We start from the raw sequence: 25,859 nt of genomic DNA on the forward strand, positions 1-25,859 counted from the left end.
TCGTGGCCTTTGCCCTGCCCCCCAGCTCTTAGCTCCCCCCTGGGTTTCCGATCACTGTCAGTGGCAGGGGGCTTCTTCCTGCTTTCCCTTTTGCCTCCCTGCATTGTGCCTACATATGCAAATTAACCGCCATCTTGTTGGCAGTTAACTGCCAATCTTAGTTGGCAGTTAATTTGCATATAGCCCTGATTAGCCAATGAAAAGGGTATCGTCCTACGCCAATTACCATTTTTCTCTTTTATTAGTGTAGATACCCAGTTCTGATCATTTCTCTAATTTTGATACCTTAAATGGAAAGCCAAAAACTAAAATAAAGGGGACCAATTAATGGAAATGGCAAGATCTCTCAGAAAAAAAAATATGTGGAGCTGTGTGTTAGTTGAAGGTATTATTAAAAGGAAGCTCTAAGACTTTCTTTGCATATCAAATTTCTGTTTATTTCTAACTTTGCTTCTAGCTGCTTGAAATTCTGTTTAAGCAACTTTTTCTGTGGAATGTTGGTAAGGTCTATAAATAGAATTGTTTGACTACTGGAATCAGTTCACATCAGATTTACTCTTTCATAATAATAACATTCTTGAAGGCAATCATCACACAACTGAAATATTATAGGACATTAAATTACAAGCTTCTGGAATTCCATTTTAAAATATTGTTTTGTTAGCATTCTGTGAGGACTTTAAATACATTTGCTTTAAATTCCTTCCTTTTAGATAGACAATGAAAGTAAATTAGACTGATTCTAGCCATGATTCTAAATTTCCTCGCTTGTACATTTGCATAACACTTTACAATTATTTTAAAATATATTTTGTGGTTTAATAGTTTTCTAAAGAATTTGGTACTTAAAGTTGTGTGTGTGTGTTTAAGCCATTCAACAGCAATGTATTTTGTTGTCACAGGTGCTTTATTACAAGACATTTTAAAATCAAATGAAAATATGTATGTCATTTGTGTGAGTGTGTGCACGTGCGTTGACAAGCAAAATATGACCAACCTTGCTAACTCATTTTCATTACTCTTCTCCACCATTCCTTTGTCCAGAATTCCTACTGTTCCATCTACAAACTTAATAATTTCCTGTCCACATACCTTTGCTTTGGCTCTTTACTCTCTTTGGAATCTCCCCCTTAACCCTGGTCAAATCTTACTCATCTAAAGGGCCATATATAAAAAAGGAAATTAATTCTCTTTTCATTGTAGTTGAGGTAATTTTGCTATACTCTAAATCACCTTTATGTTCTTTTTCTCGCTATATACGAGTATACATTTAATCTCCCCAATTGTGCTATGGATTCTCTGAGCAAATGACCTGTAATTTTTGGAAGATTATCTATATATATAAAAGGCTAAGCGACCAACCGTATGTCTGTCTGACCATCCAGCCGACCAGCCGGTACATATGATGTGCACTGGCAATTTAAAAATAAGCGTTGACTCGCGCATGTGTGATACATATAAAGCTCTCACTGGTGCCAATCACACGTGTTTTAATTTTATGATACTACTAGAGGCCTGATGCATGAAATTCATGCAAGAGTAGGCCTTCCCTCTGACACCCGGGACCCAGCCTTCCCTCGCAGCCCCGGCTTCATCTAGAAGGTCGTCCAGAAGGTCATCTGGTCTAATTAGCATATAACGCTTTTATTATTATAGATATTATATATACTATTTTGACATGTAATTTTTTGCAGTAACATAATTACCATACAAATCTTTCTTCTAATTAATTTCCTTTCAATGTGCACAAATCTGTGCACTGGGCTACCAGTGTTTAAATATGTATAGTGCTTAAATTATGTTTTACTATAGATGTTCAAAGAAAACAAGCAAACAAACACCTATTATATACACAAAAGTTAACAGATACAGTTCTTGCCAGAATAATGTTTTCTCACATTGGTTTTGCTGGTAAGTGAATAAATCTCTTAGTAATTTCAGAGTGATAAGCAATTATGGCTTGCTTTTACCTCCCACAGTTTCTGTTCCATGCCACCCTGTCAAGGGAAAGTGTAGTCTTGAGGCCAGGGATGATAAAGAAGAGATGTGTAGCAAGCTCTTCTCTGATTTGAGTGAGTACCAGCATCCAGGAGGTAGGACAGGACATAGCATTTAGACTTCTGGGAGGCATTTGTGCCTCCGTTATTTGTGATTCCCAGTAATTTATAAATTCAGATGGTAACAGATATGCCAGAAATAATAATTCTGTCCCAAATTTAGGAATGAAACATGAGAGTTAGAATCCCAGCCTCCTGTGTTAGGTTTAGGGCTGGACACTGGGGAACTGGATAGAAGGGCTAAAAAAAGAATGAATTAAAATAGCGGGGTGGAGATTGAGGGTGATGAATGAAAGAAGTGTAGTAGGGATATTACAGCACCATACTTGCATGGATGACCAAGAGAAGATGAGTCTGGGAAAAGGACTGAGAAGGAGCAGTCTTGGTGTGGGCATAAACCAGGGAGCCAGTCCTTGGTCTTAATGTCTTTTCAGTCATAACTCACCTTTTGGTGATCTCATTCAGTCACAGGGCTTTAAATAACATCTATTAGGCAAGTTACTTCCAAAAAATGTGTCTTCTTGACATCTGATTCCCAAATTCCAGATCCAACTGCCCACTTGACACCCCATTTGAGTATCTGACAGGTATCTTAAACTGAATAGGTCCTAAAGTACAGTTCTACTTGTAGCTACCATCTTCAGCAAGCTGCATTATCTGTAGTTTTCTCTATCTCAGTGGATAGTCCTCCATTCTTTCTGTTACTGAGACCAGAATCTTGGAGTCATGCTGATTCCTCTCTTTCTCACTCCACATCCAGTCTGTCAGAAAATTCTGTTGTCACTGGCTCTACTGCTCTAGTTCAACAGAAATACATTGAGTTTCTAGCAGGTTCTCACTTCCTCTAGTGCTACCAGTCTGGTTGCAGGCCATCATCATCTCATACCAGATACTAGTGCACTGCCTCCCTAACTGGTCTCCTGGTGTGTCCTTTAGTTGCTGATTTGAAAAGAATTTATTGTAGACTCTTTTATAATGCAGTGACATGTGATACCTTAGTATTTTGAGTAGTATTCTTTGACAAAGAAAATATTGTTCTGAGATACCTAAGAAGTATTTAACAGAAAATGTATAAAGTGGCTGTGAAAGGCAACAATCTGTCTAGGCTTACCAACTGTGATTGAAACATATTTTGCCATAAACGTGAGCCATATTTTTTAGCAGACTAATAAGTGGATGGGTCTGACTGTGTGAACCATTGGTCTGTAACTCTGCTTCAGTGCAACCTAAGATGTGCTGACTTATTAAAGGATTCATTCAAACACATTTTCTTCCTTGACACAGTTAGGTTCATAAAAAAGCAAGAGAACATATATAGTTGGCTTTTTAATCTTCAAAGGAGGAATGAATTTTAATAGATTACTTCTTTATTGACATAAAGATCAGAATCTTGGCCACAGGTAGAAGTTAAAAACTCAGAAAGGATAAATGATTCAGCTCCAATAAAAAGGTAGTTTTTAGGAACACTTAGATACTGTATGTTTGATTAAAGTGTTGCCTAGACTTTTGCCAATTTCATATGATTTGACCTTGATTCCAGTATAACCCAATCAGATCGAATAATAATGCCTCTGGCGGTCACAGGCCTTCTGTGATTTTCCTATAGCAATTTCTTGAGTCTATAATCTAGTTCACTTAACAGTTACCTTAAAACCTATGTTAACTTTTTTTTTAAATAGGAGAACAAAATAAATTTCCCTCTAATAAGTTTGTTTTATTTAGTCTAATGTATAGGTTTACTTTTGAAAGGAGAACTGCTGAAATCTTAGGCATTTTTTAAAATACTTCTAAACATGAGCTCTTTGGCACCCATACAGGTAAACATTAAAATAAAATTAGAGACATATTATCATATTTGATAATATATAAGCTTCTTGAAATGTCAGAGAAAGAGTGAACAAATGCTAACAAAACAAAATCCAAGTTCAGACAGGTATATCTTTTGACACACAAAAAGATCCTTTCATTGTACTTGAAAGCTTTACTAATTCCAAATCTGATGAACTATCAAATTGATTATTTCCTATCAGTTTCAGACCACTATAATCTAAATTAGGGAATCTTAACCTGGGGTCAATAAATGGGCTACAAGAAGATCTATGAATTCCTTTGTATACAGAGTTTCATTTTTATAGTCAGTTTCCTTAAAAGAGAGATCATAATGTTGACCATATTCTCAAAGGAATCCATGATCCCCCCAAAATGTTTAAAAACTACTGATCCTTATTACTTTCTAGCCTATGTATCTATCTATCTCACTGTGATAAAGTACTTAAACTAGTTTAAATCTTACACCGACAATGGAAGTTCTGTATTTATAGTTTCTAAGATCTGCTATGTAGGTTTTGAAAAAGCAAGCTCAATCAAGGCACTATTGTTAATAATGTGAGCAGTAATTGGTATATGAAACTCTCCTTTGGCTTGGTGTATGTAACTTTACAATTACCATGTAATGTGAATAGGCTGGGATACTAATTTAAGTGCTCGGCAGTGCCTGTGATTATAATTTTGAGAAATTATCTTTCTTTTTTCCTTTTATTCTGTGCGGTTACAAACCAGTAAGCATAGCTGATCCTGCTGCCCTTGGCTTTATCATTTCTCCGTGGTCTCTGCTGCTGCTGCCGTCTGGTAGTGTGTCATTTACAGATGAAAATATTTCCAATAAGGATCTTCGAGCATTCACTGCACCCGAGGTTCTTCAAAATCAATCACTAACTTCTCTCTCAGATGTCGAAAAGGTAACAAGTTTTTTTTGGCTTGATTTTGTTTGGGCTACCCTACCTCAACCCGCTGAGGAAAAATTTAAAAATGATTGTGTGTTTTAAGAAATTTATTTTTATATTAATAATTCAAAGTTGTTTTATAAAATTTTATGGAACTAAGAAAAATATGAAAAAATGTGAGCCATTATTAACTGACTAGAGGCCCAGTGCACGAAATTCGTGCTTGGGGGGGAGTCCCCTCAGCCCAGGCTGCGCCCTTTCCAATCCGGACCCCTCGGGGGATGTCCGGCAGTCGAACATCCCTCTCACAATCTGGGACGCAGCCTGCTGTTCAGTCGTTTGGTCATCCCTCACTAACCCCCCTGCTGGCCTTGTCACCCCGCACAGCCTGCTGTTTGGTCATTACTGTTACTGTGATGGCATCCCAGACAATTTGCATATTCCTCTATTATTAGTATAGATGTTTATAAAGATGTATTAATATATGCTATGTATAAATCATTGTGCTTCTAAGGAAAATAAAAAACAATTACAGAATTGATCCTGATAACATCTATAGAACAATGTGTAATAGATGGCAGAATGAAGTAAATGCTACATAGAGGTAAAAAGTATTTTGGGAATTGAGAGGAGGAACAAGTTCGTTTAGTGTAGATCGATATCATGGCGAAGGTGGTATTTATGTTGGGCTTTGTAGACTGAGTAGAACTTAGACAAGTGAAAATAGGTAGAAATAGGCATTTCACTCAGGGTTATTAGTTTGTGAAATGATTCACTGTGATGGAGAAATGTTTGGTTAGACCAACTGGGCTAGAGCATTACTACCTGGCAGGCTGTGCTTAGAGAAAGAAATTGAAGCTATAGATCTGAATAAGGAAGACTCCAAATGCCAAAACTTGAGACATTCTTCTGAGTCAGTGGTGAGCTATCCTAATTTTAGGAGAGTAATATGGTGGAATTTCTTATTTCAGAGGGTAAGGTTGAGAAAAGTGGATAACTAGGTGGTATGAAAGATTGTGTAGGAATCTAAGATTAATATAGGGGAAAGAACTAAATACAGGATACAGTACAGTGGAAGCAAAGCAGACTGAGTTTGTCGATTCATTTGATGGAATAATGAAGAAAAGTTTATGATAGAAATATTCAGTCTGAGGATGGTGATGCCATTGTGACCAGAAGAAGATTTGATTTCATTGTAAGGCTATGAAAAAAATTGGGAACAATATAGTATATATAGCAGGCTGTAATAATTTAGATATGGAACCTTGGAAAATTCAGTATTGCTATGAATATCGTTCTCTTACAACATTCCATAGAAGTGTGAATATTAACATAATAAATTGCTAGTAGTAAAATTGTTAAATCAAAAAGTGTGTAATCTTTTTTTTCACCCTGCTTGGTTCTTCAACTACTACCCCATGAATTCATAATAAGAAAAAAAAATGCTTGCAATGAGATTTTTTTTCCTCACTTTCAGATTGTCACATTCTATGAACAAGGCTTGTGGAAAAACCTCTTATATATTGCTGGTAGAAAGGCAAAATGATACAACTTCTATGTAGGGAGATCTGACAACATGTATCGAAACTATGGATGATTAAGCCTTTATCTGTAATTTCAGAGAATCAATTCAAGAAAAATACCTGAATGTCCAAAATGACATATCACAAGACTCTTAGCAAAAGTTTGGGAAAATCCTAATTGCCCATTAATAATAGATTGGCTAAATAGACAGTGCTAAGCCACAAAATGGATTTCTATGCAGTATTTAAAAAACATGAGAAGATCTCTAAGCATTGATATGGAAATATCTCTTATTAAATTAAAAATGCAAGTAATTTTAAAAGTTTCTGACCTTTTGTAAAATAAGGTGAAAATAAGAATGTATTTTAAGTTTTGCTTGAGTTTGCATAAATAAATAAACTTTAAAATAGATAAGAACTAATAAAAATGGTTGCTTAGAGGATGGGCTGGGGAATTGTGGGGGGCAGTTTGAATAATTTCTAGTTGTATTTTCTATTTTAAAAGCTCTCATTTTTATTAAAAATACAAAATGATGATTTTATCAAATTATTATACTTCCTTTGGAACAAAAGATTATTAATATATAGGACTTAAAGTTTTTTAAATTTTGTTTTATCATAAAATGACTTTTTTTAAAAATTATATTCCTAGATCCATATTTATTCTCTTGGAATGACATTATATTGGGGGGCTGATCATGAAGTACCTCAGAGCCAAGTAAGTCAAATCTTCACATTTGTACAACTTTATACTTTATAAAAAGCTCTTTCGTGTGTTCATTGCAGTGTTATTTACAATGGCCAAGATATGAACCATTGGATAAAAAACGATTGGATAAAAAAGCTGTGATAATATATACAATGAAATATTACTCGGCCATCAAAAAATGAAATCTTACCATTTGCAACAGCATGGGTGGACCTGAGGTTATTATGATAAATGAAACAAGTCAGTCAGAGAAAGACAAATATGATTTCACTTACATGTGGAATCTAAAGAACAATATAAATGAACAAACAAAACAGATCCATAGATACAGAGAACAGTTTGATGGTTACCAGAGGAGAGGTGGGTTGGGGGACTGGGTGAGAAATGTGAAGAGATAAAGATATACAAATTAGTAGTTACAAAATAGTCACAGATATAAAGTACAGAATAGGGAATATAGTCAGTAATATTGTAATAGCTATGTATAGCACCAGGTGGGAATCAGAAATATCAGGGTGAACACTTTGTAAAGTATATGATTATCTAACCATTATGCTTTACACCTAAAACTAATTCAAAGTAATATTGAATATAAACTGTAATTGAAAAATAAAATAATTTTTTTTTCCTGGACACGCTCTGGAACCTTCCCACGGTCTCTCCCTGGCTGGCCAACCTCCCACATCCCTCCCCGGCCCCAATTGTGCACCGGTAGGGTCCCTCGGCCTGGCCTGTGCCCTCTCACAATCCAGGCTGAGCCCCTTCCACCCCCATGCACGAATTTCGTGCACTGGGCCTCTAGTTTTCTATAATACTTCTGATTCCTAAAAACCCTATGCAAACATAGTAGTAAATAGTAATTGAAGCAAAGATGTAACATATTAGACTTAGGTTTTATAATAAGCATATAGAAGTCAAAAACAAAAATAATGAGGTGTGTTTTTCATTAAATTAAGAAGTTATAAACATTTATCCTAAATTTCATACTTCTTAAGGTCTATGAAAGAGGAATGATAGTCTTCAACTTGATTTGGTCTCAGTTTACATCATGAAAAATACTGTGTATTTAAGAAAGTTAAATTATTGCCGAAACCGGTTTGGCTCAGTGGATGGAGCGTCGGCCTGTGGACTGAAGGGTCCCGGGTTCGATTCCGGTCAAGGGCATGTACCTGGGTTGCAGGCACATCCCCAGTGGGAGATGTGCAGGAGGCAGCTGATCGATGTCTCTCTCTCATCGATGTTTCTAACTCTCTATCTCTCTCCCTTCCTCTCTGTAAAAAATCAATAAAAAATATATTAACAAAAAAAAGAAAGTTAAATTATTACTGGACATGTATCATATTATAGAGCCTAACATATATGTAAAATGTGATCATAGCCTATAATTAACACTTTATACTTTTTTCTGGTAACTGAAAAGAAAGTCAATATCAATAATTATAAATTGGAAGGGAAGTATAAACTTTTACTTATATTTTCCTGCCGAAACCGGCTTGGCTCAGTGGATAGAGCGTCGGCTTGCGGAATGAAAGGTCCCAGGTTTGATTCCGGTCAAGGGCATGTACCTGGGTTGCGGTCACATCCCCGGTGGGGGATGTGCAGGAGGCGGCTAATCGATGTTTCTCTCTCATCGATGTTTCTGACTCTCTATCTCTCTCCCTTCCTCTCTGTAAAAAAAAAAATCAATAAAATAGATTTAAAAAAAAACTTTTACTTGTATTTTCCTATCAAAAATAATAATTATTTTGGAAATAATTTAATATTAATTCAGAAGTATTTATTAAATGTCTACTTGTTTTTAGACACTGTACTAGACACTAGGAATAGAATGGCCTGTGCCTGTGGAGTCCTTTTGTGGGAAGAGACAACTAAACCAATTACAACACAATGTGATGAATGCGATGTTAGGGAAAATGGAGGGTGCTGTGGAAAACCAGAGATAGAGCCTCTAATAGGCTTGAAGGGTTAGAATATAAGGGAGAGTACATCTAAAGCTGTTTCTAAAATACGATATAATGCCCGAATGGAGGAGAAGTGGAGGGGTCCCGGAGAAAGCATGTTTAAACCAAAGTGGACGCACCAGGTTTAACTCCCATCAGTAATGCCCCAGTGCCCGCCAGTACTTCCTATTGTCAGTCTTTTTAACCATTCAATCAAGTCTGTGGTGGCTTCTTTTTGTGATTTCAATTTGCATTTCTTGGTATGCTAATTGGACATTTGGATATAATCTACAGATTATTCAGCTAGTAAAAAAAAATCTCACACTTTGTCTTCTCTGCTTCACCGTCATAATGAAAACATATTTAAATGATCTTTAGTCATTGTAATATTTGAAATCTCTTCTAAGTTATCATGAGTATCAATCTATACTAAACATACCTTTAATATATTACATGTTATTGAATATTAGGAAATTGTTTATTTCCCCCAAATGGTATATATATTGTAAATGCTGACCAAAATATTGGAATAAAGAATTCCATTTCTTTATATACAGAAAAGCCACTGAGTTTTTCTATAATACTTCCTATGTTGGGAGATGTATATTAATGACCTGCTAACAATTTTTTGGGATATCAAAAGGTAAAACGCAGTAAAGAATATATACTATTGGATAGGACTTAATTTCTTCCAAGTATTTGAAGGGTGTTTGTTGTGGTTCCTGTCACTTCCAGAATGGCTAATTTTGTAGGATTTACTCACACCTCTCAATGTAGCTTCTTTGTTCTTTATATTCAGCCTATCAAGCTTGGAGATCATCTCAACAGCATCCTGCTTGGAATGTGTGAGGATGTCATCTACGCGCGGGTTTCTGTGCGGACTGTGCTGGATGCCTGCAGTGCCCACGTTAGGAATAGTAACTGTGCACCTTCATTTTCCTACGTGAAACAGTTGGTAAAACTGGTTCTGGGAAATCTTTCTGGGGTAAGCTGCAGTTCTGTTTGTTACATGTAGTCATATTTTTTATGTTTTTTTAAATTAAAAAAAATTTTTAGAGAGTGGAAAGGAGAGTGAAAGAGACAGAGGTAGAAACATGGATGATGAAAGAAACATGAATTGGCAGCCTCCTGCATGCCCCCTACTGGGATCAAGCCCACAACCAGATATCCAGCCGGTGACCTTTTGGTTCATAGGTCAGTGCTCATTCATTGAGCCACACTGGCCAGGCCATATAATCATATTTTTAAATTTAGCATATAACAAAATTTTCTTTGAAGATATTTTATAGGCAGCATTTTCTCATCGAAAACTAGGAACAGGAGATTGAATTTTTTTTCTAATGTTGTTTATTTGAAACAATAATTAAAATTCACAAGTCTAGTGCTATGACCTAGTCTCCTAGATTTTTATGAAACCTATTCTTTAGATCTTTAATTCAGCAGATGTCAAAGAATCACAGCATATTAGAGCTGAAAATGTCTGCTCTTGTCTTGTTGGTCTGTTGTGAAAAACTCATTGATGTGCAAAATGAGTTTTATAATTATTTAAATGTACTTTCTGTCATTTTATTATTCTTTCATGGCCACTTATTTGTCTGGGCCCCTTAGCTGTTCCCAAAATCCTCCCCTCCTTCACTGGACACTAGCACCTGGTACATGTGGGGTGGGGGTGAAGAGCATCCATGTGTGTATTCCTGCCGTATTGCTCCAAACCTGGACTTCTCACTTTCCCTCTTGGGTATGAGGAATCCCAGGAATGACAAACTATATCTAATAGTCCCACCTCTGCACTTCTTAAGCTATATTCTGTTCTATTTGCCCTAGTTTGGGTACACCTTGAGTTTTGAAATTTGATCTAGAGCTAAATGAGAATTTGTTCTTACCCTTTAGGGTAGCGGTTCTCAACCTGTGGGTCACGACCCCTTTGGCGATCGAATGACCCTTTCACATGGGGTCGCCTAAGACCACCCTCATATCAGATATTTACATTATGATTTATAACAGTAGCAACATTACAGTTATGAAGTAGCAACGAAAATAATGTTATGATTGGGTCACAACATGAGGAACTGTATTTAAAGGGCCAGAAGGTTGAGAACCACTGCGTTAGGGTTATGGTTCCTGAGTCGTGTCCCTGTCCTTTGTGTGAGCTCTGTATTTACCACTGTCACACATGTTCTTGCTGGCTTCCTCATCCCTGGAGGTTTAGTTCTGCCATCTTAACCAGGATGTCAGATGGCTGGCAGGAATATATGCACACACTTCGCCAGTTGATAACTAGGTAAATGGTCTGTAAACTGTAGCTCATGGAGCCTTTTCAATTCTGTAACGAAGGGGATGCAGGTCATAGAGGCTGAGTGAATGGGGTCCTTGGCTGCTTATCTCCCCTCCTTAACTACAACTGCTCCACTTGTGTTTGATTGGTCTGTTTATATTCCTGCGTGTGATTCTTTTAAACAAAGATAAAGCTATTTTAAAAATCCACGGAAGACCTCTATCCAAACCAAAGTTTCCTACATATTTTCAAACATTTTTTAATTCCTCTGATTAAATAAGCTTGAGGAAAAACTGTTTAAGGGAAATTGTGTTTTCACTGCACAACTTTTCAGAGTCTTTATTACACCAGACTGTATTATTAACTTTCAAAAGAGATAGGCTTGTAAGTGAAACATACCCCAAACTTATTTGAATCATTTTTTTTCAGATCTTTTCGTAACACTCTCTGAAATGTTGCTCAACATTAATTCCTTTACATTATAAATAAAAAACATTGAGACATGGCTTATGGAAATTATGTTTCTTATTGGTCAGTCCAAGGGATCTCTCTGTCACACCATACCTCCTCTAAGCCTTTGTTCTGTTTACTGATTTTACTCCTATAGTAAAATTGCTGGAAATATTTTTCCATCTGTTTCCATGAAGAACTATTCCTCCACAGAATTCTATTATCAATCTGATAATTGCCCATATTAGATAAGACTCCATCACTTTTGGTATTTAGTTCATTTTATTACAATAGCTATATATTGCTCATCTACTTATGAAACCTGTGCTAGATACTATAGGACATACAAATTTGAATAGAATATGCTCTATCTTCTAAGAGCTCTAAATAAAAGTTCTACAACCATTTGTTCAATTATAAAATGTGAAGAAAGGTATTAAAAGTAAAATTTTTTAAAGCTATGAGGGCTTGAGGGGAAAGGATACAAGTTATGGCCACATTGAAAAATAGCACTTTGAACTAGATCCTGTAGACAAGATAGAGAAAGTAATCTAGGCAGAAGGAAGTAAACTTGAATAAAAGTTGTGAAATAGGAAAGAGCAGGGTGTGTTTGAGGAACAGTAATAAGTCTGGTATGGGGTGTGTTGTGGGGTTGTTTAGTGGGAGAGAATAGAAGGATCAGTAGACAGAGAGCCTGCTTTCCAGAGGCAAAGTAGAAGTAACAATGCTCCCCTCATCTTTCCAGTGCTCTTGCTCATCTCCTGGACAGAAGTAACTCTGACAGTTTTTAAAGTGTTTACTTTGTGCCAGGCACTGTGCCAAATGGCTTTGTGCTTTTTCACATCTAGTCATCATAACAACCCCAGTTACAAGATGTCATTTTAATTTTATTCTCATTGTAAAGATAATGAAACTAAGGCTTAGAAAGAATAAATACCTTACCCATGCTACATACATGATAAATGACAGAGACACAATTGCAGCCTGGATCTCTCTGACCCCAAGCCCATGCTGTTAGCCATTACGCTTTTCTGCAGCTGTTGTTGCTGCTGGTAGCTGATAAAATGACTTCATCTTTCACTCAGGGTGAAATTTATTATAAGTGACCATAATCCCTACTTAAAATTGATTAGCATAGAGTAAAAGTCAGTAGACTAGCTTACTTGTCCTGATTCTTCCACTGGTGTAATGTTACTTTTTTTAAACCTCAATTTTAGTTATCTGAAAAATAGTACATACCTTCTACCCATACTACTGAACAGTTGTGAAGATAATTATTTCAATGTTGATGAGCTGCTTCAAAGTTCTTAGAAATTTTCTTGCTATTTCTCCTGTAACAAGAAAATAATGGTCCTCAAAAAACCCTTACCACATGAGGTTCTTTGAGGACTAAATGACATAAAGTATGTACAGCACTAAGGTAGGGCCTGCCTGATAGTAATTGCTCAATGAATGACAGCAGGGATTTGCAAAGAGACAGGGTGTCCTTATCTCCTCAGTTACTGACAATAGAGTACAATCTGGACTAACATCATTTACATAGTTTAAATGATAACATCATTTCAGAAATATATTCATTTAAGTCTTCTTATAGGTAAGAAACAATGCCTTGAATATACTACCTTAAACAGTTTTTTAGTCCATACTCAAGTTTCACTAAAGGAGAAATGTTAGGGTGTGCACGTGCTCGTCCGCGCGTGTGTGTAAAACCAGATGTGTATGTATGTTCTTGGTGCCAGATTTAAGTAATTTCTCTTTACCATTCTCTCTCCTTCCATTTATTTTTTGAAATTTCCACTCTAATAATCATCTGAATAAGCCCAGTGTTCAGTCTAACTTTTCATGCCTTATAATGTGGGATTAGATCGAGTTTGACATGCCTTATTTTAAACCAAGTACCCTTGATTAAAGTACTAAAGTTTAAGACTACTAAAACATTTTGTTATAAAGGGGACTCAAAAGAGCATTGATTTAGCCCTACCTGGTTTGGATAGAGCGTTGGCCTGCGGACTGAAGGGCCCTAGGTTTGATTCCGGTCAAGAGCACATGACCAGGTTGCGGGCTCGATCCCCGGTCGGGGCTTTGCATGAGGTAGCTGGTCAGTGATTCTCTCTCATCAATGATGTTTCTATCTCTCCCTCCCTTCCTCTCTGAAATGAATAAAAATATTTTTTTTTAAAGAGGATTGGTTTAGATTTAATTGCTATCCCTCAATATGTCCATTTATTTAAAGCATTCCTCAAATGCTTTAAATGTAAATATGGCTTAAATATATTCTAATAAAAAAGTAACTCCTGGCAGGAAAAAATCTAGAAAATTATTTTTGAAAATAATTCATATCAGTACCCTCCATGCATTGCAACAATCAGGTGAAACCTCTATTATACCATTACTAATGTATTTTAAAAATTATAATGTAACTTGATTGATGAATATAGTTACCAGTTTTTTGATGGAAAATAACACTTCAAGTTTACTATTTTCAAATGGAACTCAATTTAACTGCTTTAATTTGGCTAACTTTGTTCCCTAGTTAGCAGACTGCTTTTTATTGTTTCTTGCCTTTTATTTTCTGACAATGAATTGCCCAGAACTGAGCTACATAAATTCTTATCCAAGGAATACTAATTAACAATAGCAAATATGGAATGTCTTTACATAATGCGACACCCTCCAAAAATTATCTAACTAATGTCATTCTATGGCATATTACCATGACAAAAAAGGGAGATTCTTTTGTCAAACTTGATTTTTGATTACCTATGTACAGACGGATCAGCTTTGCTGTAACAGTGACCAAAAACCTGATCGAAGCCAGGCTATTCGCGACCGATTGAGAGGAAAAGGATTACCAACAGGTAAGAGTATAACAGTAGAAATTTCTTGGCTTAAACCTTATTTTATGGTTTCCTTCACAAAATCATACTTACCTGGGTTGGAAATCTGATAATTGTGACTTGACAATCATTAGAATATAGGTATGCAAAGTAGAGGCAGGGAACAGATAGGAACGCTACCTTTATTTTAATGTATTAATTCATTAAAATTACGCATAAAAATGTTGTTAATATAATCAAGACTACCACAGTAAATCATTGCCTTTTTCATAACATTATTATAGCAATAATATAAATTATTTACATTATCATGGTACTTTACATTAAAAATGCATTATAAAGCAAGACAAAACAGTACACATTTGTGAATATAAACTCTACTGAAATAAGTTTCACAAAGCAACATTATTCTTACTACACTTTATTTTATATTCTATTTCTTTTTTTAATGCTAGTTACAAACCACTAAATTGATTTTATGATTAACCAATTCTGTGACTTGCAGTTATACATATTGTGTTAGATTATATAATGTTTTTAAAAAAAAGCTGATGAAGAATAGTTTAGCTATTTGCCAATAGCATTAAATAATTATGGGTTCTATATAATAATTGAATTTATTTTTTAAGGAAATGAATAGGAATTCCAAACATGTGAAATGAAAGTTAAGTTTCAGGCTTGGCTAATTTATGAAATGAACTTTTGTGGGGGCTTTTATTATCTTTTTTCTCTTTACTTTTTACTGAGCAATATTGATAATTATGAAAATCTAAATAGTAACAAAAATATTTTGTGGGTGAAATAGTCTTATGGAGGCTGGGAAGAAGTAAATGTAAATATGGCTTAAATATATTCTAATAAAACATTCTAATTGATAATGTAGTCAGATTAGAAAACTAAGATGCCTAACTTTACAGTTAATCACATAATCAGAGCCCAGCTATCTTATTTAAAACCCAATGAGAAACTCATTGCGAAAACTAAATATAGACAATTGATTATCTCGACCAAATGTTTTGCAGAATTCACAACTTTCATGTATCCGAGAGGGAAGAATTGTCCCTAAGCAAGTGTGTAATGTTGTTCTTGAAGAAGTCAAAGAAAAGCAATAAAATCATTTCTAATGGAGTAATTCTGTAATGATGCAGTTAGTTAAGTGTCTGCTTTGGTACTTTTATTTTACTTATTGTGAATAATGACTTTTTCTGAAAAGTTATCTTAGCTCTCATATCATCAATTATAATCAATTCATTTCTGGTTACATAATGTTTCTTTTCTAGCACATATATTATTAGTTTATGTGGAGGTAAAAAAAAAACCCAGAAAGCAGATTTCGTTTAACTTAGTTTTTACAATTCAAAAAGAATTTTTAACCCTTTCTTGTGTTTCTTTAATGTACTTATGTTCCTATATATACAGACACACCTTCTTGTCGGCAAAAAACTGTTTCCCTTTATTTTAAAACTATACTAGGGTTTGAAATATGATATAGTGTGAACCTTGGTGCTAAAAATGGCAGCACTTTGTTAATGCATCAGATTTTCAGTCAGTGTCCCATCAGAACTGAATAGCAGCAGAAATTACAGCTGAATGTCATTGGCAAGCAGGAAGAGTCTTTCAGGGAGACAGCATACTTTGATAACTAAACATTAGATTTAAAAGAAATTATTTCTATTTCTCTTATTTATTATCTTTCTAGTTTATTTCCTTCTCCCCCCTTTTTCTCTTCTTTCTTTTCCCTCCCTCCTTCTCTCTCTTTGTCCTCCTTATTTTCTGTACATTCTTTTATCTCTTAAAAGAATTCCTTTCTATTATCTACTATCAATTAAGTGTCCATGTTATAAAATTGGGGTGTGGGTTTTTTTTTTTTTGCTTGTTTGTCACTTGTTTACTTAGAAAATATAATGTTATATTATTAATTTTTAAAGACAGTTTGTTTTTTCCTAACAATAAAATGTTAAATATAGGAAAACCAACCCCATTTTATCCCTATCCATTATGAATCTATAGAAAAGAAAAAAAAATCACCCTGCCATATTCAGTTCATTAAATTTTAAAAACTCACAGGTGTTAATATATTACCTTCAATGATTCAATCTTATTATTATAGACAATTATTATATAATATTTTAGACGTAGGAATTAGAGATTCAATTGAATCTATACCTACTTTATAACATAGCTTAAACAGTAAGTTATTTACTTGTCATTAAACTTACTAGACATGTAGATGCTAAGGATAGGGAAAACCTACTAAATTAAATACATTCTTTTTGTGGTGTTCAATGAATATTTGTTGATTGAATGGATATGAAAAAAGTTTAAAACTATTAGATATAATAATATATTTATAATATAATTTTAATGGTTTCATAAAGAAAAAAATATATATATATGACTTTATGATTTATCTTTTTAGATAATCCATTTGAAACCTTAGGTTGTACAAAGTAAAAAGAAAAACATAGCTCACCATATTGACTCATATTTTTAGACTATGTGTCATTTCAAACAAAAGTATTATTCTCTTTTATTTGTGACTTTGCTTTTATAATATTGAGAAAGACTTAATATAATGTCTAACAGCTTCTTAAAATTCTATGACTAACAGACTGTCCAAACACAGATAATCTAGGATTAATGGTAATGACTTAAAAAAATTAACAGAGAAATCTTTAAATAGTCTCTCCATTGATTTTATTCTCTAAAATAGTCGTCTCTCTTTTTTTGGATAATAAAATCCTCCCTATATGTAAACTCAAGAGAATTTGTAAGAAATTTAGTTGTGTCACTCAGAATAATTTTGAGTAGAATTAGAGTTCCTGATACTTAAAGAAACAATAATCTTTTGGATCAAGTGTAATGTAAGAAGATTCCCCAGTTTGTCTTAGCCATAGCTTCCCACAATAGTACTGCTCAAAGGCTTTCTTAATTTACCTTTAACTAGTTTATAAAACCACATCTCAAAAACAGTAAAAGTTACATCCCAGTTATAGCCATTACCAGACAGAAGCAATTAGCAGCTAAGAGTCAGTTGCATATAATAATATAAAAACTTCAAGGTTAAGAAAAATTACCTTGTGAAGAAGAAATATTCCTCTAGGACACCGAGCCCAGCTATCTTATTTAAAACCCATGAGAAACTCTCATTGTAAAAACCAAATATAGACGATTGATTATCTGGACCAAATGTTTTGCAGAGCTCAGGACCCTCATAAATCTGAAATGGAAGAATGTTTCCTAAGCAAGTGTACTGTTGTTCTTGAAGAAGTCATAGAAAAGCAATAACATCATTTTTAATGGACTAATTCTAGAATTACTCTATTAGAAATCCTGGTGTTACTTTTGGGCAGTGCCAGTTCTCAACTCTCAATGGTCACTTGCAAACCATTTTAGGGATAATGCCTTGTAACTATGTAATTTGATTGTTCAACTAAGTTTTAACAATACAGTTTTTCATCCATAAGTAAGTGACCTTAAAAGGTCCCTCCTTATATCTAACCTCTGAGATCTGTCAAAGAAGGTACGGCCCAAACTAGTGGGCTGTCTGCCCCCACTTTGTTATTTAATACTGCTCATGCCGATAAAATGGCTTCACTAAGCAGAGAGAAAGCAAACATTTCCTGCCAAGCTTACGGTGGAAACCTACACCGTGATCAGATCAGCATGATATAGCTTCAGAACTTGGGCGTATTGATAATATCACGTTTCTTTTTCTATGTACTTGAACACATTTGTGAGGACAGATGGGGAATCGAGGAGCCTCTTTTAACACTGAAATGTCATTTTGAAGTTAGTTTCTAAGAGATGCTGTGAATTTTTTGAATCTCTTGTCGGGGGAAAGGTAAATGATGATATGGTATCCAGTTACAGATAATATTATAATTTTTTAACAAAAATAGTTAAAATACAATGTACTTTACCAGGGAGATTTTTTTTTTTACCTAATTGAAATGGAATGTGTTTTATACTGAAAACTTTTTATGTTCTTAAATTGTTTATTCATACCTCTTCCAAGTGTATTTATTGTTCCCTTTAGTTTTTAGCAAGCTGTGTACTCTCCAAAAGGAAAATGCTTATAGTTTCATTTTAAATATAGATGTTTATCCTTGTATATAATCTAATAGTGTCTGCAAACTCTCTTTGAACTCAGTGCCTCCTTAAGAAATAGAAAATCTACCTCTAGTCATCACTTATTCTATTTTGAATAATATGATTTTTTAAATTGTAGAATAAACCTAAAATTTTTGTAGATCTTTTGATTTCTGGTTCCATTATTTCCTCTCCAAAGAGCTTTTAAATTCTCCCACAGTAGACAATTATATGCTGAGGAAAATAAAGCAGAAACAAAAGGAAGGCAAAATTAGAATTTTGTTGCCCTTCTTTAGAAGAGCTCATAATAGTTCATATGAATTAGTTCATTTATTCTGTCATCTCTAAAAAGAAGGCATAACAAATTATGTCCACATTTTTGTAGATGAAGGGAGTATGAAGCATGGATATTAAGTAACGTGCCCAAGCTCATGGGTTGAATGGCAAAGCTAGAATTAAAACCCAGGTTTTTATACAGTAATCTTTCTGGTGGATTAAGCTTTTGATTTAAAAGCTTTCAAAAGGTTATGTAATCTACCCATTCTACAGGCATTCTTTTGAAATCTCTGTTATTGGGAATTAGAAATACAAAAACAAATAAGACATGGTCCCTTATATTATGGTAATATTCCAGTTGGGAATGGGAGGGGAGAAATGAGTGGGAGTGCTGAGATATATATATATATATATATATGAAGAAATGTCCTAATAAGAGGTCCAGCATGCTCCGTGAGTATAGTGGAAGGAGGTACTAACTCTACCAGGATGGGAAATGTCAGGGAAGTTTTCACCTGAAATCTTTTAAGAGTAGATCCAAAGGCATTGCTTCGAGAAATACCATTTCCTGTGATCAAAATGGGTATTGAGCACAGTCATTAGGTGTACTTAATTAATGACTTCAGCGTTGATTATTGCCTGTAGATAAAGTAATTATAATAGCGTGGGCCATACTTAGAAAGATCTGGAAAGCAGTTGAAGACATTGCATTTTATCTAGTCTCAAATACTGTTACTAAGTAAATAACACTAGTGTTAACAGTACATGGTTTCACTGATCTAGTTGACGTAAGCATCTAATAAATGAGCCTAGATTTCCATGTTTTTTTCCTCATTTATATAGCCAGATTTTATATTTGAGCTCTCATTTTGAGTTTTCAGATTAGTGAACTTTTTCCCCTAGTGCTTCAGCAACATGGAGCAACCATGATACCATATTGCTACATGTGATACTATATAGAGTATCCACCTGTGAAGTGTTAATCAGGCAAGTACACATCTAGTTGTGTAGTTAAAGATAGTGACTATCATTAACATGACAATAAAAACCTAGCATTTATAAAACAGTAGTTATCCAAGAGCCACCTTATTAGCAGGTCAGTCTTGGGCCTCATGGCTAGTGAGAAGACATGGCTCTCTTAGGATACCACGGTCTGCTGATGTATTGTTAGTAAATACTAATCACCTAAAAGAGAATGATAAATGTACCTGTTACATATGGGATAGATTTATGGTACACTCGGAAAGTGCTCTACTTCAGTAGTGGTCAGGGTAGGCTTCAGTGAAGAAGTTATGTTTTAAAAAAAACAATAGGATAAGAAACAACTAACCAAGAGAAAGGTCAGGAGTAGACCATTCCAGGGCAGAGAAAAAAGAATCTACAAAGGCCCTAACATATAAGAGAGCTTAACAGAGTAAAAAAACCCATGGCCCGATTAAAGGAAGTGGAGATGAAACTGAAAAGGATTCAAGTGGCAGACCAAAAAGAGTCTAGATTTTATTTAGAGTGCAATCATATGCCTTTGAGACTCACTGAGCAGGGTAGTGGCATCATGGAATTTCTATTTCAAAAAGATAATTCTGGCTGCTGAATGGAGGATGGTTGGATGAAGAAGTAGAAGAGCAGGAGGCCTGTTCAGAAGCTATTGCAATTATCTAGTCAAGTGATAATGTTAATTGGGAATAGGGTGATGACTGGAATCGGTGGGATCACATGGAGTAAGATCTTTGAGATTTAAATAGCCAACACACTCTGGTGGACCTGATATGGGGAATAATAAGGACGAGGAAGGATTTGAGGAAGGTGCCTGTGTTGTTGTTTTGAGTAAGTAGTTTGATAATGGTGCACTTATTGAAACTGGAAAAACTGGGATAGAATGGACATCTCTGGATGTGAAAGTAAAAGATTAGTTTTAAGCATGTTCAGTTCGAGGTGCTTCTGATATATATATACCAGTAGCAGTTCCAATTACATAAGCTTAGAGCTCCCAGAAGAGGTCAGTATCAAGAATATAAATTTATATTGTGTACATAGCAAAAAAAAAAATAATCAAAGAGGGATGATCAAAGATAGTCACATGGGAAATCTTCAGTATTTATGGGCTATTGGGTTAATAACTACAAAGCATTCTTCTATGTTTCTTTTTTCTTTTTTTAAATATATTTTTATTTATTTCAGAAGGAAGGGAGAGGGAGAGAGAGAGAGAAACATCAATAATGAGAGAGAATCACCGATTGGCTGCCTCTTGCACGCCCCACTGGGGATCAAGCCTGCAACCCAGGCAAATGCTCTTGATCGGAATCCAACCCAGGACCCTTCAGTCCACAGGCCAACGCTCTACCCACTGAGCCAAACCAGTTAGGGCTACGTTTCTTTTTTCAATAGTAGAACCCTATATATAATTTTTTTTGTTGTTGAACTATGAATTCAAAAAATTAATTTCTGGTTGGGTATTTTTGCATTTGGGTATCAATGCATTTACAGACTGCTGCCTTAGAAAATTAGAATGCTTTTTAGTTTGAACTAAATCAAGGACTAAAGAATAAATAAGAATTGGCACTTTATTCCAATTGATAAATATTGGTACATTATGTTCGAGAGAAAAAACTATGTAGTACATGATAATCTTTCATGAAAAAAAATAACTTTTTTATACAATTTAAACACAATAAAAAAGTATATAATCATAATAAAACTTTGATACTTAAGAATTTCAAATGCCATAATCTTTTCCTCCCATTCAGAATATAGCAAGAATTCTTTGTTTCTTCTTTAAACATATTTAAATGACCAGAGAATGCCAGGGCTTCATATTAAAGTAATGCATGCTTGAATTACATGTTTGAATCAATATGTGTTTGAAGTTAAAGGAGTAAACTATACATTCTATTATTACCCAAAACCATTTCACGGATAATTAATATTCTGCTAAATGTATCAGACACTTTTATCTATTTTTTAAAAACCAGTAATTCACTTCTGAGGAATATCAAATGATTTTGTTCAAAAAAATAAAAGTTTGAAATATTATTGACTTTATTAGATAAAAATCATTGGGCTATGAAAAGTTATACAAATATTGCATCTCTTTTCACTGCCACAGTCATCACCACCATGACCATCCCATCCATCTCATCCATCTCTCATTCTCCATGTGGAGGATTTAGAAAATTGTCACCACTTTCATTGTCAATAGTAAGGTTACATTCCAGTTATTTTCAAAAACTTCTGTGCATACATGATAGATTCTTATCATTCCAGGAAGAAGCTCTACTTCTGATGCACTAGACATACACAAGTCTCCATTCTCTCATCAGACCTTTCTTAACAAAGGGCTTAGTAAGTCTATGGGATTTCTGTCCATCAGAGACACACAAGATGAGGAAGATTATTTCAAGGACATTTTATCAGATAATAATTCTGGACGTGAAGATTCTGAAAATACCTGCTCTCCATACCAGTTCAACACTAGTGACCCAGAAAAAAAAGCTATCCCTGGCATTGATGTGCTTCCCAAGAAGAAGATTTGGGCTTCATCCATGGACTTGCTCTGCACAGCTGACAGAGACTTCTCCTCTGGGGAGCCTGGCAGATACCGACACTGTCACCCTGAGGCAATCACAGTGCGGACTTCAACCACTCCTAGAAAAAAGGAGGCAAGGTACTCAGATGGAAGCATCGCCTTGGATATCTTTGGCCCTCAGAAAATGGATCCTGTGTTTCACACGCGAGAATTTCCAACTTCCTCGGCAATATCAAGTGCTTTGGACCGAATCCGAGAGAGACAAAAGAAACTTCAGGTTCTGAGAGAAGCCATGAATGTAGAAGGTTAGTAATTTTGTGAGTGTTTGAGAGAGAATTGAATTGAAACATTTAAAATTGTGTTAATAAAAAGGGTTATTAAACAATTCCACAAGTCTTGTTTCCACTGCCAACCATTTGTACTCAGGTTAGTCTTCTCTCTCAGTATCTGTTCTCCCTTCTACCAAAAGCCTAACAGAATTGTCCCTACTAAGCACACCCAGTCCAATCGCTTTACAGTCTCACTATTTGGGGTAGTATTTTTTTTTGGGGGGGAGGGGTAGTATATTTTTAGATTGTAAGCTTCTCAGGGGCAGGCACCATGTTTCCTACTTCTTTTTAACCCTCTACTGTACCGTCTGTCGTGCTCTGTTTTGTGGGAGTCTTCCGTAAAGACTGGTTCATAGAAGTAAGACTGAGGCAGAGTAGTGTGGAGGTAGTGCAGTGGTTCCCAAACCACCAGCTTTAAAAACAAAATTTGGGACACAACTCCTGGAGATAGTAATTTTTTTGGTCTAGAATGAAATTTCAAATCTGTATTTTTAAAATGTTAGTATTTAATTTTATAGATTTAAAGTCAGACAGCCTAGGTGTGAATTATTTACTCCATTCAATAGCTATGTGATTCTTCAGCAGTTGGGCTTAATAACTCTTAAGTTACCCCATCTGTAAAATGTTCTTAACAAAAATAGATGAATTGGATAATGAATGTAAAGTGATTAATAAATCAGATAGTCACATAATTAGTGTGAGAGGCATAAAAATAACTATAAATGATAAATCCATATTATTTGTAGGATAAAGCTCTGTTTTAACAATACCTGATTCACAAACAAAACGCAATGTATTGAATGGAGTAAAATTGTGTTCTAGACATGGATAGAGGCTATTTTTAATGTAGATAGATGAAAGAGAAAACAAAATAAGATAGAGTTTTTTATCTAATCCTCCACATTTTTTGAGGATTAAACTTTTATAACTACCTTTTGCCTTCAGACAAACCCTGGAGCATAGCTGATGAAGGGGAAACTGAAGGAGCTTTCTAGTTCAGTGAGAATAGTCACATCATCAAGGATATATTCATTTTTAAGGTCATTACTCTAGTAGAATATTTTTTTATTCACAGACTGTCTTTAAAGTACTCTACCTTTACAGGTTTGTTGTTCTTTAAGTTTTAAGCATAGCTCTGGAACTGAACATACTCCCTACATTGTTTTTTACTTCAAGTAAAAGAAGCTTTGCAGTTGTTTAAGTTCAGGATTTGCAAATTACTAAATAATTTGAAATTATGGAGGAAATTATTGAACACTTAACTGATTTTAAGGGTTTGAAAATACATGCATTTTAGAAAACATTAGCTAATGTTATGAGATGGTCATATGTAATCTTCAAATACAGAATTTTCAAATACAGACAATAAAAACTTAGAAACTTGTTTTATGCATGATTTCACTGTTTAACTATGATCTGTAAATGTTTAGAGTTTGACAGCAAAGAATTGGTACTGCCTGCAGTTTAAAATACTCTCCCCTTTAAGAAGTTGTATTTCGTGTCTGTTTACTGTTGCACAACAGTTAGCATATAAATAGTAATTTAGCCTGGCCTTCTTATGAGCATGCCTTCATGGATACATTAATGTAAAGAAATATTGCCCATGTGTAATAAAAAACCAAAACCTAAATTATTCAAATCAATAAACCATGATAGCATCAGAATATAAATAGTGAAGATAGATACCAATATAGATGACCTTGTCTAACATTTAAGAGGTTGAATAGTTTTCTTAAAATGAGAATATTATAATTAAAATCACTTTAATGTTCTCAAAAGATTTGACTTAATATTTGATAAATTAATACTAGTGAAGTTTGATAAAGTGTTTTTTACACTTGATCTTTGAGAGTTAAACAATAAAGAAATCAAACACTAATGAAAATATGTTTAACCTGTTATATTATGCTACAATACTCTACTTAATATATTTTTTTGAATTGGTGATTTTTTGATTACCTATAAAATGAATATCAAGCCAAATTATGTCCCAGTTTGCATATAAGCCTTTATCTTCTCAGGTAACGTGTGATAAGGAAATTCAGAGAGACTAAATTATTTCCAAATATGCATATATATTTGCAAAGATGATGTAAAATCTTTGTAGACCCTTATTTGTTAAAAATAGTAACTTGTTATAAAACACAGTTTTCAGTTTTAGAAATTTTAGATTCATTATAAGAGATATAAGAAAAGGGGGGGAAATTTCTTTAAAAATCAAATGCACTTTGAATTGTTCGATACAGGACAGTTGTCGTCCTGAAACCTTTCTTTGCTGTTGAAGAGTTTCAAAAGCATTTGCTCCCACAAAGAATCTATGCATTTTTCCCCCAGAGTATATTTTATAACCAAGTTAAATAAAACACCCTAAAAATGTTGCTATTATTATGGAAACGTTTAGATCACTTTAAATAATAAACTCCACTATTATATAGAAACTTGCAAGTAGTAATAAATTATATTTGCTTTAGACTAAAAGCATTATGCAAAAGGAGTGTTTGATGTTTGGAATTCAAAAGCAGTAATTCTTTTTAGTTATTTAGTTGAGTAATTTGTTGGTTTTGTACTGTGGTGTCTTTTTTCTAAAGGTGAGATAATGTGTTGGCTGTGCAAACAACAGTACAAATTGCTAATAGAATATTTTAGCCAGTACACAAAAAATAGAATAGAAAATAATATGAATCCCATTTATCTCATTTAATTCTCATGAAAATCAAGCTCCACAGATCCCTTTTATGTGTGATAAATCAAGCAGAACAGTGGGTGTTATTAATGTACACATTTTCTTGTACACATTTTTCTTTTAAAATACTCTTGTTTGACTCATAGATACAGAGAACAAACTAATAGTTGCCAGAGGGTTGGGTGCTGGGAGGACAGGCAAAAAAGTGAAAGGGATTAAGAGGTACAGACTTAGAGTTATAACATAAATAAGTCACAAGGATGTAATATACAGCACGGAGAATATAGTCAGTAACAACTGTGTAGTGATAGGTGGTTACTAGACTTCTCGTGGTAATCTCTTCATAAGGTATATAAATTTCAAAGTACAGCACGGAGAATATAGTCATAGGTGGTTACTAGACTTCTCATGGTAATCTCTTCATAAGGTATATAAATTTCAA

At 34.4% G+C, this 25,859-nt stretch overlaps 1 protein-coding gene across 10 annotated transcripts in view; it reads left to right on the forward strand.

Moving 5' to 3' along the window:
* Window positions 1-25,859, forward strand: part of PTPN13 (protein tyrosine phosphatase, non-receptor type 13) — a 156,016-nt gene that overhangs the window by 18,712 nt on the left and 111,445 nt on the right. For 9 of the 10 annotated variants that reach the window (XM_015566168.1, XM_015566166.1, XM_015566165.1 and 6 more), the window contains exons 2-6: window positions 4,617-4,795; window positions 6,956-7,021; window positions 9,752-9,937; window positions 14,448-14,535; window positions 22,144-22,710. In XM_015566168.1, the coding sequence (XP_015421654.1) occupies window positions 4,617-4,795; window positions 6,956-7,021; window positions 9,752-9,937; window positions 14,448-14,535; window positions 22,144-22,710 (1,086 nt within the window). The remainder of the gene's footprint in view (window positions 1-4,616; window positions 4,796-6,955; window positions 7,022-9,751; window positions 9,938-14,447; window positions 14,536-22,143; window positions 22,711-25,859) is intronic. The other variant, XM_015566171.1, reaches the window with a different exon arrangement.

This window comes from Myotis davidii, unplaced genomic scaffold (assembly GCF_000327345.1).
Source record: "Myotis davidii unplaced genomic scaffold, ASM32734v1 scaffold662, whole genome shotgun sequence".
NCBI classification, from domain to species: domain Eukaryota; kingdom Metazoa; phylum Chordata; class Mammalia; order Chiroptera; family Vespertilionidae; genus Myotis; species Myotis davidii.